The 17,807-nt window shown below is 40.7% G+C and overlaps 1 protein-coding gene and 1 long non-coding RNA gene across 2 annotated transcripts in view; one reads left to right on the top strand and one right to left on the bottom strand.

Moving 5' to 3' along the window:
- Nucleotides 1-69: 69 nt before the first annotated feature.
- LOC122116986 lies at nucleotides 70-15,889 on the bottom strand. The gene is made up of 3 exons (XR_006149047.1): nucleotides 15,879-15,889; nucleotides 9,650-9,654; nucleotides 70-492 (listed from the first exon to the last, which is right to left on the bottom strand). It is a non-coding gene; the product is annotated as an uncharacterized LOC122116986 (long non-coding RNA).
- The window catches only part of Cplane1 (ciliogenesis and planar polarity effector 1), a 98,523-nt gene continuing 82,550 nt past the window's right edge, over nucleotides 1,835-17,807 (top strand). The window contains exons 1-11 of the mRNA XM_042690597.1: nucleotides 1,835-1,895; nucleotides 2,238-2,343; nucleotides 2,438-2,528; nucleotides 5,454-5,581; nucleotides 7,431-7,566; nucleotides 7,679-7,798; nucleotides 9,169-9,401; nucleotides 12,270-12,376; nucleotides 14,220-14,376; nucleotides 15,608-15,711; nucleotides 17,324-17,506. Coding sequence (XP_042546531.1) covers nucleotides 5,501-5,581; nucleotides 7,431-7,566; nucleotides 7,679-7,798; nucleotides 9,169-9,401; nucleotides 12,270-12,376; nucleotides 14,220-14,376; nucleotides 15,608-15,711; nucleotides 17,324-17,506 — 1,121 coding nt within the window. The 5' untranslated portion in view covers nucleotides 1,835-1,895; nucleotides 2,238-2,343; nucleotides 2,438-2,528; nucleotides 5,454-5,500. The remainder of the gene's footprint in view (nucleotides 1,896-2,237; nucleotides 2,344-2,437; nucleotides 2,529-5,453; nucleotides 5,582-7,430; nucleotides 7,567-7,678; nucleotides 7,799-9,168; nucleotides 9,402-12,269; nucleotides 12,377-14,219; nucleotides 14,377-15,607; nucleotides 15,712-17,323; nucleotides 17,507-17,807) is intronic.

The following is a 17,807-nucleotide window of genomic DNA, read 5'->3' as shown; positions in this document are numbered from 1 at the left end:
GAATATATTTTTGCTTTCTCTTTTATTTTTCCCTAAGGTTATTGAAATGCCTCAGCTTTTTTTTTTTTCTCTTTGGAATGCCTCAGCTTTCTTTTTCTTAGCTCTTCTACAGTCTTCTATTTACTAGAATGTCAAAATATTACTCATTTGGTATGACTACCTCATTTCTCATTTTTATTTTCTTAAGCTTAGTTTTTTTTAAGTATAAAATGAATGTATGCTATGTATTATTGGTTTTGTACATTTGAAATTGTCATGTTTACTCAAAATGAAGATCTTGCTTAAATGCTATAATTTAGATATGCCTCTATTTCTGTTAGAAATACATATTTTTATCTCCAGATTATTTTGAGCACATTTACACAGCAATATATTACAATATTGAAGGTACATCTTTGGTGAGGGTGGTCTTCCCTTTTGTGGTACTGGGGATTGCACCCAGAACATTGCACTTGCAAGGCAAGTACTTTGCCGCTGAGCTACAGCCCATCCCTTAGAAGTGTATCTTTAAAAACTGCTGCAGGTTAAGTCAGGTACCTGTGGCTCATGCACATAATTCTAGCTATTCAGGAGGCTGAGATCTGAAGATGGACATTTGAAACTAGCCTGGGCAGAAAAATCTGACCTCCAGTTAACCACCAAAAAGCCAGAAGTAGAGCTGTAGCTCAAATGATAGAGGGCCATCCTTGAGCACAAAAGCTAAGGGACAGGGCTGGGAAGGTGGCTCAGTGATAACAGTGCTTGCCTTGCATGCATGAGCCCTGGGTTCAATTGCTCAGCACCACATAAGCAGAAAAAGCCGGAGCTGGCGCTGTGGCTCAAGTGGTAGCCTTGAGCTGAAGAGCTGAGGGACAGCCTCCAGGCCCAGAGTTCAAGTCCCAGTACCAGCCAGCATGCATATACACACTATCTGTTAACAAAAAGGAAATGCTATATTTTCTATGCTATCAACTTATTTGCTGTTTTCACTTCGTTGGCCTCTGGTCTGTTCCACCCAATTGGCTGAGGACTAGGATCACATGGGCATACCTAAAACTATATTTGGCCTGGAAAAGCTCTGTTGGTGTATCTTAAAATTTGAATGTTCTTACAGGGGGGAGCTGACAGTTTACCACTCACCTTCCTCTTCACAACTGCTTTTCCCCTTTTCCTCTGGTGTTTGAACTTAGGTCCTTGTGCCTGCTCTGCCCTTCCATTTGAACCCCCAGTCCTTTAAGGTTTTGTTGATGTTTCAAACAGGCCAGCGTGGGCTAGGAAGGTGGCTCAGTGGTAGAGCGCTTGCCTTGCATGCATGAGGCCCTGGGTTCGATTCCTCATGCACCACATAAGCAAAAAGGAAAAAAAAGCCAGAAGTGGTGCTGTGACTCAAGTGGTAGAGCGCTGGCCTTGAGCTGAAGAGCTGAGGGACAGCCCCCAGGCCCAGAGTTCAGGCCCCACAACCGACAAAAACAAACAAACAGGTCAGCTTTTTGCCTGGGATAACCTGGACCACGATCTTCCCTATTTCTACTTCTAGCTTGGAGGAGGCAGAGGAAAGGATGGAGAGAGGAGGAAGGAAAGTGGGGAGAGGAGGAGGATGAGGTGGAGTGAGGGAAGATCGTGGAGACCCTACAGAGGAGGAGGGGGGTGAGGAGATGAGAGAGCTGAGGTGGAGCGGGCCCTGGAGTTCCGGCACGCCGGGGGACCGCACCGAGGGAGGGGGAGGGGGAGGAGAGGGGCGGCGGGAGGGAAGAGGGGGGGGAAGGACGGGGAAGGCGGGAGGAGCAGACGCCGCCCCGCCCCGCGCGGTCTCCAAGACGCCGCCTCGCACCCAGGCTGGCGCCCAGCCGCGGCGCCTGCTTCCCACCGCGCCGCCCGCATCGCTCGCCGCGCCGGCCCTTCCCGCGCGGGCGGAGGTAACTCCCCGTCTCCCGTCCCCGGTCCCGCACCTCTCCCGCCCTCCCCCGCCCCGCCTGCCTTGCATGGCCGCGTCTCCGCCTCTTCGCGCTCTCTCTCCGTACCCCGTACCGTCCCCACGGCCGAGGCCTGGCGCCTCCCTCCCGGCCTCGGCCTCCCGTGCAGGGCCCGGGCCGCCGTCGCGCACCCCGGCTGCCGCCGCCGGGACCCCCGAGGGGCCGCGCCCCGGGCCCTGCGCCTCCGCCCCGCCGCCTAGCGGTGCCCGGGTCACCTCCGCGGGGTCCCTTTGTGTGACCCCGGCCAGTTCGCCACGAGATCACCCCTGTGCTTGACCCTAGTAGGTGATGAAGTGAGCACGGAGACATGGACGCGATTTTCTAGACTCCTCGGTGGTTGAAACCCCAGAAAAACTTGAAATTGCATTCATGGATTTGTGTAAAAATAAAGGTACTGCCGAGTCTCTTCGAATTGCTATGGTGTTTTCCGTGTGACTGTCATTTTTATCTCTGTTGTTTCCTGGTGTTTGTTATCTATCCAGTAGCAGCGGAATCTGAAGAGCCAGTGGAATGTACAGCAAAACGAGCCTTCCGTCGCGGCCGCCCCTGGGCAGCTCCGGCCTTCGATCTTGAACGGTTAGGGGCCATTTTATCCTTTCCAACCTCACTGCAAAACTTCACACATCTAGAGTAATCCTTGGTGTAAAATACTTGAGCGCGTACTGTGCCTCTCACCGAGGAAGGATGAGCACGTATTTGAAAAGAAATACGTAAGAACAGTGTCGCTGATAGACTGTCCTGACTTTCACTGAGTCTGTTCAGTTTTCTCCAATTGTCTTTTAAAATAATCTCACATTTTCAAGCACCAGTAGTTAGTTTATATCTGTAATCCTCAATAAGTCACAGTTTGAAGCCAATTTATGCAGGGAAGTCCATGAGACTTACGCCATAAAGCTAGCATAAAGCTAGCTGAAAAGGGAGCTGTGGCTCAAGTAGAAGCCAGAAACCGAGTTCAAGCCATAGTATCCGTGAAACGAAACAAACCCTCCCACCTAAAAACCTGAAAATAGTCTCTGTCTTACAGAAAACTAGTATTGAAAATACAGTACAAAGAACTTTGATCATAATTTAATAAATGACTAACAGCGTTTCCTGTACCACCGAATGCCAATATGATATTCTGTAAATAAGGACATTCTTCTACTTGGCTGTAGAATGCCAGTATGATATTCTGTAAATAAGGACATTCTTCTACCTGGCTGTAGGACAACCACTAAAATAAGAAAACTACATTAATTAACCACCATTTAATCCTCAGTTTTTCTTCCTATATGTTTTTCTTCCAATTGTCCAGTATTATCCTTTATAACATAATGATAAAGTTTATAAATTACTCGTTGAATTTAGTTGTCTAGTCTTCTCTTGACCTCTACGATCTTGACACTTTTTTTTTTTTTTGCCTGTTCTGAAACTTGAACCCTTGAACTCAGGGCCTGGGGGCTGTCTCTGAGCCTGTTTGTACTCAAGTCTAGTCCTCTACTACTTGAGTCACAACACCATTTTTGCCTTTTTCTGAGTAGTTTATTGGAGATTAGAGTATCGTGGACTTTGCCTGTTTTTGTTTTGTTTTGTTGTCTGTCATAGGGCTTGAACTCAGGGGCCTGGGTGCTGTCCCTGAGCTCCATTTATGTATCTTGACATTTGTGATGGTACAGATCATTTCTTTAGTAGAATGTCCATCAATGTAGACTTCACCTGATTGTATGTGTGTGTGTGTGTGTGTGTGTGTGTGTGTGTGTGATTAGAGTCAGTTTATGTATCTTTATTTTTTTTATTTTTTTATTTATTTTTTGGGTCCGGTTGTGGGGCCTGAACTCTGGGTCTAGGTGCTGTCCCTCAGCTATTCAGCTCAAGGCTAGCAATGTACCACTTGAGCCACAGCACCACTTCTGTCTTTTTTCTTTTTGCTTATGTGGTGCTGAGGAATCGAACCCAGGGCCTCAGGCATGCAAGGCAAGCGCTCTACCACTGAGCCACCTTCCCAGCCCCTAGTTTATGTATCTTTAGCATATACATCTTAGGTGGGTAGTGTGTGATTTCCTTCTATTTGTCTTATTTCTGATGTTGTTCCTTTTGACCATTGAATTTAATGGAGTTTGCCTGGCTCTTATGAAATACCTTATTTTCATCAAATATTCTACTTACATGAGTCCATTTCCTATTTTAAAACCATCAATGTGATTTTTTTTTTCTTGAGTTCATACTGTTCTCATTTTGATCAGTGATATTCTTTTTCAAGAATGATTTTCAAGCCGGGCGCTGGTGGCTCACGCCTGTAATCCTAGCTATTCAGGAGGCTGAGATCTGAGGATCATGGTTCAATGCTAGCTGGGCAAAAAAGTCTATGGAGACTCTTACCACCAATTAAATAGCCAGAAATGGAGGTGTTTCTCAAGTGGCAAAAGTCAAATGAGAGCATGAGGGCCTGAGTTCAAGCCCCAGTACCAGCACCAAAGAGAGACAGAGAGAACAGGAAAAAATACAGAATGATTTCTCTGTCTCTTTGTACTTGAGCTCCAGTGAGGTTCTTCCAACACTGAATGAGACATTCTTCCAAGATTATATTCCTCCCACCCTGCTCTGCACTGGCTCTGAATGTGTAGTTGGGACACACCACTTGTGTATCTTTTTCATTTTGATTTGGCTCTAACCATAATCATCCTTCACACTTAGTGGGCGGGCTTTCCAGGTATCTCTCAGTTCATCTTGTCTTAGGATTTCATTGTGTATGTGCGCCTGTGTATGTGTGCATGCACCGGTTTTAGGGCTTGAACTCAGGGCCTTATTGCCATTGCTGAGATTTTTTGCTCAAGGCTAGTGCTCTCACGCATCTCTGCTTTTTGTAGATAAGTCTCACAGACTTTTCTGCTCAGGCTTACTTTGAACTGTTATCCTCAGATCTCAGCCTCCTAAGTAGCTAGGATTATAGGTGAGAGGCAGCACAGCTGTCAGTCTGGACATTTGCACAATTTAGGCTGAGGGTTGGATGCCTGTTTACATAGTTATTGTGTCTTCATGAATATTATTCAGAGAACAGGGTAGAAACTATATTACCTTTTATAATTTAGCTTTTGAAAATGCATAGCATTACCTTGATTGTACTATCTTGGTCTAAACAGTCACAAAATCTGGCCCAGCTTCAAAGGAGGAGGCAGAGACCACAGTACTAAATGGGAGAAGTATCAGAGTCACTCACAAGGCCTGTGAGATGGGAGATGTGGCCAGCTCTGCAAAATACAGTCTGACTACTGAGAAAGGCAAATCACATGGAAACTTATTTATTAAGATCCTTCCTAGATTTATCTTCATTGTCTGAAAAGTAACTTGTAAAGCAAATACATTTTACCAGAGTGGTCCAGATATAAAATGCAATTATCAACTTCTTAACTTAAAAACATTCGTTTGAGTTATTGACAAAATAACATATATTTATGAATTAATTATAACTATAGTTATCAAAATGCATGGTAAATATTATGGGCTCTTTATTGTTATTTACAGTGTGTTCTTATGGTTTTGCTTAATTCATCATTGATATCTTTCCAAGCATGGAAATAAGATTAGAAATTTTGACATCAACAAGTATCAAACAGAAAAAACCCTGGCCAAGAATTTCCTGGTTGGGACAGGTGAGTTTTATTTAATTTTTACCCATTTAATATATGGTACATGTATTTTTTTTTCTATAAAATGTAGGTATACTCTGTGACTTAGAAGAAGACATCATATTTGGAAAGATTACCTGCCTCCTAAACAGGTTGTTTTGTTTTTTTGGTGTGTTTTAATTATGAGGAAGTAAGCTTTTCCAGAAAGTTGTAGTGGTCTGTTTAGGAGGAAGTTTTTAACTTTCAAAAATTTTTAGTTTCATATTATGTTTAAATAGGTTGAAATGGAATATGTTAACTCAGAATGTTTAATCTCCTGAACTTCTCCTACTTGTCAGTGAAGTGTTTCCTTCTTTGGCACACAAATTCCATTATATGTATACATGTGTGTGTGTGTGTGTGTGTATACACACACACACACACACACACACACATGTATACATCCACATACACATATACATGCATACATACACATGTATATTTATAACAAATAAATGTTATGTGCATGTATGTATGCATATTATTTTATTTTATTTATTTTTTTGGGGGCGGGTCCGTTCGTGGGGCCTGAACTCGGCCTGGGCGCTGTCCCTCAGCTCTTCAGCTTAAGGCTAGCGCTCTACCACTTGAGCCACAGTGCCACTTCCGGCTTTTTTCTTTTTGCTTATGTGGTGCTGAGGAATCGAACCCAGGGCCTCAGGCATGCAAGGCAAGCGCTCTACCACTGAGCCACCTTCCCAGCCCCGTGTATACATATTTTATATGATCCATTTGTTTGTTGAAGGACACCTGGGCTGTTCCCATAACTTTGCAATTGGCAGCAATGAACATGAGTGCCAAATGGCTTTACTGTATCCTGACTTGTAATCTTTTGGATAAATGCCCAGGAGTCATACTTCTGGATCATAGAGTAGTTCTATGTTTAGTTTTTTTCAAGAATTTCCAAAGTAGTTGTACTAGTTTACATTCCCGCCAACAGTTAATATGGTTTTTTTTCCCTCACATCACTGATAGCACTTGTTTGAATTTTTGGTAATGGTCATTCTTACTGAGGTTAGATGGAATCTCAAGACTTGTTGCATTTCACTGCCTACCTTTTCTAGGACCCAAATAGTCAGTCAAAGGGTTTATGAATTTCCAAAGACATAGGCTTTGTTGTTGTTGTTGGTGGTGGTGGTGGTCATGGGCTTGAGCTCCAGGCTTGGGTGCTGTCCCTGAGCTCTTCAGCTCAAGGCTAGCCCTCTACCACTTGAGCCACAATGCTACTTCCGGTTTTCTGGTGGTTAATTGGAGATAAGAGTCTCAGGGACTTTCCTGCCTGGGCTGGCTTTGAACCGTGATCCTCAGATCTGTCTCCTGAGTAGTTAGGATTACAGGCATGAGCCACTGGCACCCGGCTAAGACATATGCATTGTAATCAAAGTAATAATATATAAACACTTGCTCATTCTATTGTTAACAATAAGAGATTAAACATTAAGCTAACCTATTTGGGCTAGTTAAAATAGAAGATACGTTTATGATGTTAAAATTTAAAGAAAGCTCAATGTAAACTATTAAGCTACTCACTTAGTAATTCTAAAGAGTTTTTTTTTTTTTTTTGGTGTTGGGACTAAAACACTGGCGTGCTAGCAAGCACTCTACCACTGAGCTACACTTCCTACCTTCAGGTTTTAGATAGAATGACAAGTTTACAGGATACTGGTTTTAGATAGAATGTCAAGTTTTTAGGATACCATAGGACCTTACCTTACTGTAGTATAAATTATCTTTCTTAAATGTTTTATTTTGTTGTCTTTTCTGTTATAATTTAGTCAAGAGGTTGAATTAACTTCTAGGATCACTTAAATCTTTCACATGCCTTTTCTCTTAGGCAAATGAAGCTGTTTTTCTTTTGGATGATAAATTCATAAATGAAATTAATTTGGTATCAGGAAGAACAAAGAAGAAGATTCCTAGTCTACAGCCTTTTTTGAAGGACATTTTTTTCCTGTCAACATCCAGTAATGGTTAAGTAATACTTGTATTTTCAAAAGGCTAGACTGTGTTTTTAATAATTTAGAGTAAGAGTAAGGGAGATGTTAGGTTAAGAATTACATTAATTAAAAAAAATTTTAACAGATGCCTGGCTGGCTGGAGTGCTCACTACAGGGGAACTTTTCCTTTGGAACAAAGATGAAGATTGGTTGAAAATGATTCAAGTAACTGAAAAGCCCAAAGAAGCGATTAAAGCTACAGTAGGTGAGCAATTTTTGTTTAAATTGGTTTAGATGGGAAAAACAGAAAGGAAATAGGATGAAATATTTTCCTGTGACTGTTTTGAAAATGTAGTTCTATATGTATGTGTAACGGAGTATATATTTCTATTTATATGTTTTAAGCTTTTTGGTATTTTTTTTTAAAGTCTGTGATACTTAGGTTCAATGTGAACAAGAATAGTCTGGTATGCCTAATACTGCTCTAATAACAATTGGTTTCTAATATCAAATAATGAATATTTGATAAGTGATACTATTATTTGTACTCTTTTTTACTTTTTTTTTTTTGTCAGTTGTGGGGCCTGGGCTCTGGGCCTGGGTGCTGTCCCTCTGCTCTTCAGCTCTACCACTTGAGCCACAGTGCTACTTCTGACTTCTACTTATGTGGTGCTGAGGAATCAAACCCAGGGCCTCATGCATGCAAGGCAAGCACTCTACAACTGAGCCACCTTCCCAGCCCTTTTTTTTTTTTTCCTCAGTGGTAGGTCTTGAACTCTGGGCCTGGGCACTGTCCCTGAGCTCTTCAGCTCAAGGCTAGTACTCTACCACTTAAGCCACAACATCACTTCCAGTTTTCTGGTGGTTAATTGGAGATAAGAGTCTCACAGACTTTCTTGCCCAGGCTGGCTTTGAACCAGATCAAAGCATCCTGAGTGGCTAGGATTACAGGCATGAGCCACTAGCACCAGGCTCTTTTTTCTTGACTTTACTTTTTATTAGTACATATTAGTTGTGCTATTCACATACATGCATGCAGGATACTCTGATCAAATTTACACCTTCTGTCACTTTCCTATAACTCTTCTCATTCCTCTTTTTGTTTTTTTTTTTTTTTTGGGTCTGGTTGTGGGGCCTGAACTCTGGGCCTGGGTGCTGTCCCTCAGCTCTTCAGCTCAAGGCTAGCGCTCTACCACTAGAGCCACAGCGCCACTTCCGGCTTTTTGCTTTTTGCTTATGTGGTGCTGAGGAATCGAACCCAGGGCATCTGGCATGCAAGAACTGCGCTCTACCACTGAGCCACCTTCCCAGCCCCCTCATTCCTCTTCTTAAAACAATTTTAGCAAATGTTACTGTTACGTTTTCATATATAAATATATATAAAGTACTTTGGACATTTTTTACCCTCATTTACCTTCTCTCACTCCTCTCCTTCCCACTCATATTCACCCCAACAGAATCTAGTTTACATTCCTGTCATTCATTTGTTTGTACTTTTAATTTACTGGTAGCACCTCAGTTTTGGCAACCTGAATGGTAACATAATTTGGGTTTCTTATTGCAACAATAGTTAAGTTGTATGCTTTTTTGAGAAAACTCACACTGAAGGTTTAATTATTCTTATTATTTTCTTAGAAAACTCTTTGAGATTACACTTGTATGTATCTGGAAATGGAAAAAGAGTTCTCTTTGTAACACCTTCTGGAAGCATATTTCTTTGGGAATATTTGGAGTCAAAGAATATCTTCTCTTCGAAAAGCCTCTCCCTGGTGGGTCAGTGGTTCCAGATCATGCCTGAAGAAACAGTTCTTTTGCCTTCCACTGAAGACAAAGAGGCTGCAGTGAATGCAGTTTTTATAAAAAATGAGGTAAAATCCAAATGAAACAGAATATGAAAGAAGTTGAGATTCTGGACTCTAAATTGACTGTTTGGGAAATACTTTTTTTTTTGTCGGTTGTGGGGCTTGAACTCTGGGCCTGGGTGCTGTGAACTCTGGGCCTGGGTGCTGTCCCTGTGCTTTTCATCTCAAGGCGAGTGCTCTACCGCTTGAGCTACAGCACCACTTCTGGTTTTCTAGTGGTTTATTGGAGATAAGAGTTTCACAGACTTCCCTACCCGGGCTGGCTTTGAACCCTGATCCTCAGATCTCAGCCTCCTGAGTTGCTAGGATTACAGGCTTGAGCTATGGGCGCCCGTTAAATTGACTGTTTGAAAAGCTGCTTAGTGGAGGGTTTAATTGCATAATTGTATGTTTCTAGACCCTACCAATTATTGCAATAGTTATAAACTTATTGTATTAAAAAGATATTGCATTATGCTAAATATATTTTTTATCTTTTATTTTATTTTATTATTTTTTTTTGGGTCCGGTTGTGGGGCCTGAACTCTGGGCCTGGGTGCTGTCCCTCAGCTCTTCAGCTCTACCACTTGAGCCACAGCACCACTTCCGGCTTTTTTCTTTTTGCTTATGTGGTGCTGAGAGGAATCGAACCCAGGGCCTCAGGCATGCAAGGCAAGCGTTCTACCACTGAGCCACCTTCCCAGCCCCTCTTTTATTTTATTTTTTTCCAGTCCTGGGGCTTGAACTTGGCCCAGGCGCTGGCTCTGAACTTCTTTTGCTCAAGATTAACACTCTAACACTCTACCACTTGAGTCACAGTGCTACTTCCAGCTTTTTCTGTTTATGTGGTACTGAGGAACTGAACCCAGGACTTTATGCGTGAAAGGCAGATCTCTACCATTAAACCACATTTCCAACCCTGTATTGTGATATGTTTTTTAGTGTGACAGTAGGACTTTATTTCCTTTTCCCTCATTTAAAATATAATTTGTTTTGTAATTTATCAGTGCCAGTGATGTTCAATGATATAAATAATATATTCATTAAATGGAAATGAAATATTAAAAATAGTTGCATGGTAGTTTGTATGGCCAACAGCTATTACCTACCCTGCTTTTATTAGAAAATTACATTTTGAAGCTCTATTATTACCTGCATTAGGGTAGTGTACTAGCATAAATATTATAAAACTATAAGAGAGAAATAACTTTAAGTCTTTTTCCATTTAGAGGTGCAATAAATGATAGGCATCTGTTTGTTTGTTTTTTTGATCAAGGAGTTTGAACATTGCCTGGGTTCTGTCCCTGAGTTCTTCAGCTCAAGGCTAGAGCTCTACCACTTGAGCTACAGTGCCATTCCAGTTTTCTGGTAGTATTGGAGATAAGAGTCTCATGGACTTTCCTGCCCAGGCTGGCTTTGAATGGCGATCCTCAGATCTCAGCCTCCTGAGTAGCTAGGATTACAGGCTCAAGCCACAGGCACTCAGCTAGGCATCCTTTTCAAATAACTTTTATTGAGCCTAGGCACTGGTGGCTCATATCTATAATCCTAGCTGCTCTGGAGGCTGAGATCTAAGGATCATGTTTGGAAGCCAGCTTTTAGACAAGAAAGTCTGTGATACTTTTATCAAAGTCTGTGACACTTTTATCTCTAATTAGCCACCCACAATTCAGAAATGGAGGCTCTAGTGGTAGAACACTAGACTTCAGCAAACTAACCTCAGGGACAGCACCTGGGCTATGAGTTCAAGCACACAACCAATAAAAAAAACCCACTTTTTATTGATACAAGGTTTACACATCTTATGAGGAACATTGTGATAATTTAACATATTATGTAATCATAAAATCAGGATAATATGCATTTCTATCTCTTCAAACATTAATTTTTTTTGAATTTTATATTCTCTTAGTTCATTTTGAAATGAAATTACTGAAATCAGTAGTTTCTCTATTGTAGTATAGAAAATCCAAAGTATTTCTTCTCTGTGGTTCCTCTTACTGAGTTTCTTTTTTTTTTTTGGGTCTGGTTGTGGGGCCTGAACTCTGGGCCTGGGCGCTGTCCCTCAGCTCTTTAGCTCAAGGCTAGCACTCTACCACTTGAGTCACAGCTCCACTTCTGGGTTTTTTCTTTTCCGCTTATGTGGTGCTGAGGAATTGAACCCAGGGCCTCAAGCATGCAAGACAAGCGCTCTACCACTGAGCCAACTTCCCAGCCCACTGAGTTTCTTTTTTTTTTTTTTTTTGGGTCCAGTCATGGGGCCTGAACTCTGGGCCTGGGCGCTGTCCCTCAGCTCTTCAGCTCAGGGCTAGCGCTCTACCACTTGAGCCACAGCACCACTTCTGGCTTTTTTCTTTTTGCTTATTTGGTGCTGAGGAATTGAATCCAGGGCCTCAGGCATGCAAGGCAAGCGCTCTACCACTGAGCCACCTTCCCAGCCCCACTGAGTTTCTTAGGAGAATATAGTGTAGCTCATTAAGAGAGCATTCTTGAAGCCCTGAGTTCTCCTTTAGTACCAAAATCCCTCAAATCTACAACCTGATTTTTCCATTTGAGACCTATCTCCAGCTCAAAAAGTAAAAATAAAAAAGAAAGACTTGGCCTTTAGTATAATGTTAAAAATAAAAACTGGGAGAGAACAAGGGAAGGAAGAAAAAAAGAAATGTAATCTTTACCTGACTTATGTAATTGTAACCCCTCTGTAAATCACTTTTATAATAACAATAAAAAATAAAAAAGACAGATCTGAGACTAAAATAATAAGAAAATATAAATAAAAGTGTAAGTAGGGTCCTGATATTTTTCATTTGTTTTACTTATATGAGAAATACATTTTTATATCTTGATTTCCTCTTAAATTAATTTTATACCAAAGTATGTTAACTTTATCTACAGTTATTAGGAGACTGCTGCCTGTGTTCGTTTACTTTTTATTCTGGGGAATGCCTGAAGTTAACATTTCTAGCGATTTGGTGGCATGAAAATGTATTTACACCTATAAGGTGAGGTAAATGTTTTATTCTCCCTATTTTCTATCCCTTTTAAAACATAATCAAGGAAAGTATAGTAGTGATATTATCACTCAGGAAGGAGACTGAGCAGGAAGATAGAGAGTTCAAAGTCATCCTGGACTACATAGAAAGTTTGAGACTAACCTGGGCATTAGCAAGATTCTGTCTCAAAAACAAAAACAGGCCAGGTGCAAGTAGCTCATGTATGTCATACTTGCTACTAAAAAAGTTAAGACATGGAGAATGGAGATGTGAAGCCAGTACAGGCAGAGACTAGTCCTCAAGACTTTCTCTCCAATTAACTAGCAAAAATGAGAGTTTGAGGTATGGTTCATATGATAGAATACCAGCCATGAACAAGCAAGCCAAGTGAGGATGAGGCCTTTGATTTCAAGTCCGAGTCACAGGTCCCCTTGTGGTGCCCTTTCCCCCACAAAATGAATTGGAAGTGTGGCTAATCCAGTAGAACACCTGCCTAGTGAGCATGAACTTCAAACTCCAGTATTGTAAAATAAAATATATCCTAAACTAGAAACAAAATACTATCATCTTTTGGCCATATATGCCTTAACATTTTAAATGTTATAGTGAATTTAGTTCTTGAGGCTTTATAGATTCTTTTTTCTGAAATTTCATTTAAAATATTTAATGAAGAAAGTTTGTTCATGGCTAATGCTCTACCACTTCACTTGACTTCACTTCTGGCATTTGTCTGTTGTTTCAAATAACCAGCAAAAGGACAGAAGTGAAATCATGGCTCAAATAAAGAATTTTCATGTATTTATCTGTTCCAACTAGCATCTGGCTTTAATCTATAGTTCTCAGATCTCAGCCTTAGATCTAAGACAGAAGCCATGGGCACCAGGCTTAAGAAATTTTTTTTTTTTGTCGGTCGTGGGGCTTGAACTCTGGGCCTGGGCACTGTCCCTCAGCTCTTCAGCTCAAGGCTAGCGCTCTACCACTTGAGCTACAGCGCCACTTCTGGTTTTCTGGTGGTTTATTGGAGATAGGAGTCTCACGGTCTCTCCTGCCCAGGCTGGCTTTGAACCGCGATCCTCAGATCTCAGCCTCCTGAGTAGCTAGGATTACAGGCGTGAGCCACCAGTGCCTGGCTTTAAGAAATTTTTTTATGCCAACAGTATTGAAGACAATTTGCAAAAAAAGTAAAAAGAACAAACCTTTCATTTTAATTTTGAGACAGGGTATCAGTATGTAGCACAGGTTAGCCACACACTTGTGATCCTCCTGAGTGAAAATGAATAAATGTTAAAAGTACAGCTAGGTAGACTTGGATAATGTATATGCTTATGTAATATTATGTACCTATCACTCATATGAAGTGTAGTAAGTTGACACAGCCAAAGGGTTCTCATTCTCTACTATTTTTCATAATTTTATTACCATATAGTAATTATACAAAATAGCAGCTTTTTCCCCTCCTCTTTCTGTTTATTTGTCTCCCTTGCCCTCTTTTCCTTCTTTCTTTTTTCCTTTGTTCCTCCTCTCCTCAGCCTCTCCCTCTGCTTCTTCCTCTCTCTCTCCTGGGGATTATAACCAAAGTCTCTAAGTGCAAAAGTGTCTCTGGGGATTTAGGTGTACCTCTTAATTTTTTGCAATGAACTCTGTATCAGTTTCAAAGTTAATATGTGAGTGAGGCTCAGTGGATTATGCCTGTACCTAGTTACTTGGAAAGCTGAGGCAGGAGTATTGATTGAGCCCAGGAGTTCTAGGCCAGCTTGGGTAACATAGCAAGACCTCATCTTGGAAAGAAAGAATAAATAAGTAAAGGAAAATTACAGTATTTTAATGTTCAATTATTTTATTACTTTCTTAGTTCATTGCCATTCCATGTTCATTGGGCACAACAAAACTGTCATCTGTGTAGTCTAAATCCTAAGTGTGAATCAGTAAAGTCAAGAGGAGCTCTGATTTCTGCCTTTTCAAGAGATGGCCTTACCCTTGCAGTAACTCTAAATCAGAAAGACCCAAAGGTTAGTAAATATGATCTGTCATAGAAAGGAATCTAGAAAAGGGAATTACTTCCAGTTTTGAGATTTCATTTGAAGATAGTTTGTTTTTGTCTTTAATTATTTTTAAATGGTGGTTCACTCTCCTGAGGATTGCTAAAGTTATTTAAATTAGCTGCTTACAATGTCTAGATGCTGGTCTTTAGAAATGAAGAGAAAGCCAGGCTGGTGGTGCAGGCCTGTAATTCCAGCTCTTGGGAGGCTGAAAGAAGTGATCAGGGGGCTGGGCACTGGTGGCTTATGCCTGTAATCCTAGCCACTCAGGAGGCTGAGATCTGAGGATCAAGGTTCAAAGCCAGCCTGAGCAGGAAAGTCTGTGAGATTCTTATCTCCAATTAATTACTAGAAAACCAAAAGTGATGCTGTGGCTCAAGCAGTAGAGTGCTAGTCTTGAGGAGCTGAATTGCTGAGGGGCAGCGCCCATGCCCAGAGTTCAAGCCCCATGACCAAAAAAAAAAAGTGATCAGGGGTTGGAGGTCAGCCTGGCTTGCATAGTGATGTAGAGGAGAGAGGTAGAGGACAGCTACAGAGTGATAGCTGTTTCAATAATGATAAATTTTAAAAAGTGAAAAGAGGGCTAGACACTGGTCACTCATGCCTGTAATCCTGACTAGACTGAGATCTGAGATTCAAAGCCAGCCCAGTCAGGAAAGTCCGTGAGACTCTTATCTCCAATAAACTACTCACAAAAATCTGGAAGTGGCACTGTGGCTCAAGTGGTAGAGTACTATCCTTGAGCAAAAGAAGCTCAAGGACATGTGCCCAGGCCCAAAGTTCAAGCCCCAGGACTGGCAAAAAAAAAAAAAAAAAATGGGGGTGGGGGAGAAGATCACATTAAAGGAGGATAGGAGCCTGGTACAGTGGAACACAGTGTGTATTATTTCAGCTAGTTGGGAGGAAAAGGCGGGGGAGCATAAGTTTGAGGCTATCTTGGGCCATTGGGAAGGGAGAGAGGGAAAAGAAAAGAGAGAAAGAGAGAGAATGAGAGAGAGGAAGAGTATTAAAGTAACCATAGGAAATGTTCCTAAGGTAGAGTAGAAAAGAACAAAAAGCTACAGAACTATAGGGGTCAACATTGACCAGTTGGAGAAGCTACCCTATATACTTCATTAATATAATAATAGATCTCTAGGATAATCGTTACTAATGAGAGTAAAATAATTTTAGTGACTTTATGGTCTTTTTTTCCTTCTAGGCAACACAGGTATTATTTATAAATACAGTGAATCTTGTCAGTCTCTGTGGAAGTCTTAAAGGTTGTAGCAATAAGAACCCTGTAGTTCCAGCTACACTTCTCAGGTATGAAATTATTTATTTCTGAGTAGTGCCTTTATGTTCCATAACTTACAAATTTTATTGCTTTAATAGTTTTATAAGTATCATTTAGATAAAGATTACAACAGTGTCAGCATTTGTGCTTGGTAAATCCTAAAAGTTGCTTTCTATAAAGAAAGACTTAAATACACAGGTACAATTTTTTTCCTCTTTCTTTTTTTATGGAGAAGAGGAGAGATAGGATTTTCCTAAATAGCCCAAGTTGGCCTTGAATTTGAAATTCTCCTGCCCCAGCCTCCCAAGTGCTATACAAGTATAATATAGAAATGTACTATCAAGACTGGGAATGTGGCTTAGTGGTAGGGTGCTTACCTAGCATGTACAAAGCCCTTGTTTCCTCATTACCACATAAACAGAAAAAGCCATACGTAGCACTGTGGCTCAAGTGGTAGAGAGCTAGCCTTGAGCAAAAAAACCTCAGGGATAGTGCCTAGGCCCTGAGTTCAAGCCCCAGGACTAGCAAAAAAAGAAAAGAAAAAAAGAAATGTAAAATCAAATCACATTCTGCCCTTTCATTATTTTTATATCTTCTTAGGAAAAATGGAATCAGGAGTAGATAGAGCAATATTGAGCTTCATTGGGCAGGTTGAAATGAACAAGCCTATATAGGAAACAAATTGTTTACTCATGCAGGCAGGGTTAGGGATGAATAGCAACACTGGTGTTATTAGCTACCAGTAGGATCTATATGGGATTAGAAAATATAAAGATCTCCTTTTGCAGAATATGGGTAGCTTATACTTGTAATCCTAGCTAATATCTAGAGGAGCATGGTTCAAGTCCTGTCCAGGCAGGAAGTCTTATTAGATTCTTATCTTGAAAATAACCAACAAAAAGTTGAGCTGGAGGGGCTGGGAAGATGGCTCAGTGGTTGCATGCATGAGGCCCCGGGTTAGATTCCTCAGCACCTCATAAGCAGAAAAAGCCGGAAGTGGTGCTGTGGCTCAAGTGGTAGAGTGCTAGCCTTGAGCTGAAGAGCTGAGGGACAGCGCCCAGGCCCAGAGTTCAGACCCCACAACCAACCAAAAAAAAAAAAGAAAAAAAGAACTGGAGATGTGGCTCAAGTGGTAGAAGACCAGGTTAGCAAGTACTACCAAAAAAGAGAGAAAGAAGTATTAACTGACAGCTTTGAAAGAAGCACCTATTGTTGAGTGGGGCGCTAGCATGTTGCTGACTAAACAGGCATGATTATAAAATCTATTAACGGATCTTGATGGTGGAGTCTAGAAGGATTACAATTTATTCTAATTAAAATGGGAATGACAAAACAGTTCAATTCTGGGAGTATTTTCACTTCTAAATTGGTTACAAATACGAAGAAATTTCTAATTAAAGTATTGTTGTAGCTGTCCATGCAAAAAAAAATCCTTAGTATGTGACAGTTACCTATTACCCCTTCTCTTTTTCGTTATTACATATTAGTTATACAGAATGAGTTTCATTATGACAACCTCATACATGTACATCATACTCAGCTCTCATCTGTTTAGAGTATTCAACCTTGATTGACACAGTTTATTATAAATTGTCATAGTGATTATAGAACCCTTCCTAACATGTCTCTTGCCCTTTCTAGGTCCTATTGGGTAGGCGACATCAGCTGGACACACAATAGTCTTTTTCTGGCTTGTGTGCTAAAACGTGGTTCCCTGGTTCTATTGACTTGCCTAGGTGAATTGCTAACATTAATTACATTTGGTTGCTCTATAGAACTTGGACCAGCAGAATTTATTCCTCTTCACCCACTAATTACATATAGGTGAGACATTGAATTGCTTTTGTTTGCAGAACATACTCTCTTTTGAGATACTGCTTTTACTATGTGTTTTTTTCTATTTTAAGAAAAACAATATTGTCTGTGAAATTACCTTTTTTTTCCTTTGGGTCTATCACCTTAATATCATTTTCTTATTTATAGTTTTCTTCTATTTCTTTTTTGTGGCTTAATCCTGGTGAAAATTTGCCATTGTGACTATGTAAGTATAAGCTATTTAAACATTCAGTAGTCCTAAATATTCTTCTTTAAAAACAAAGATGATAAAATATGATTTGACATTTAT

The sequence above is a fragment of the Dipodomys spectabilis genome, unplaced genomic scaffold (assembly GCF_019054845.1).
Source record: "Dipodomys spectabilis isolate Male_0828 unplaced genomic scaffold, ASM1905484v1 ptg000138l, whole genome shotgun sequence".
NCBI lineage: Eukaryota > Metazoa > Chordata > Mammalia > Rodentia > Heteromyidae > Dipodomys > Dipodomys spectabilis.
This window is presented reverse-complemented; position numbering and strand designations above follow the sequence as displayed.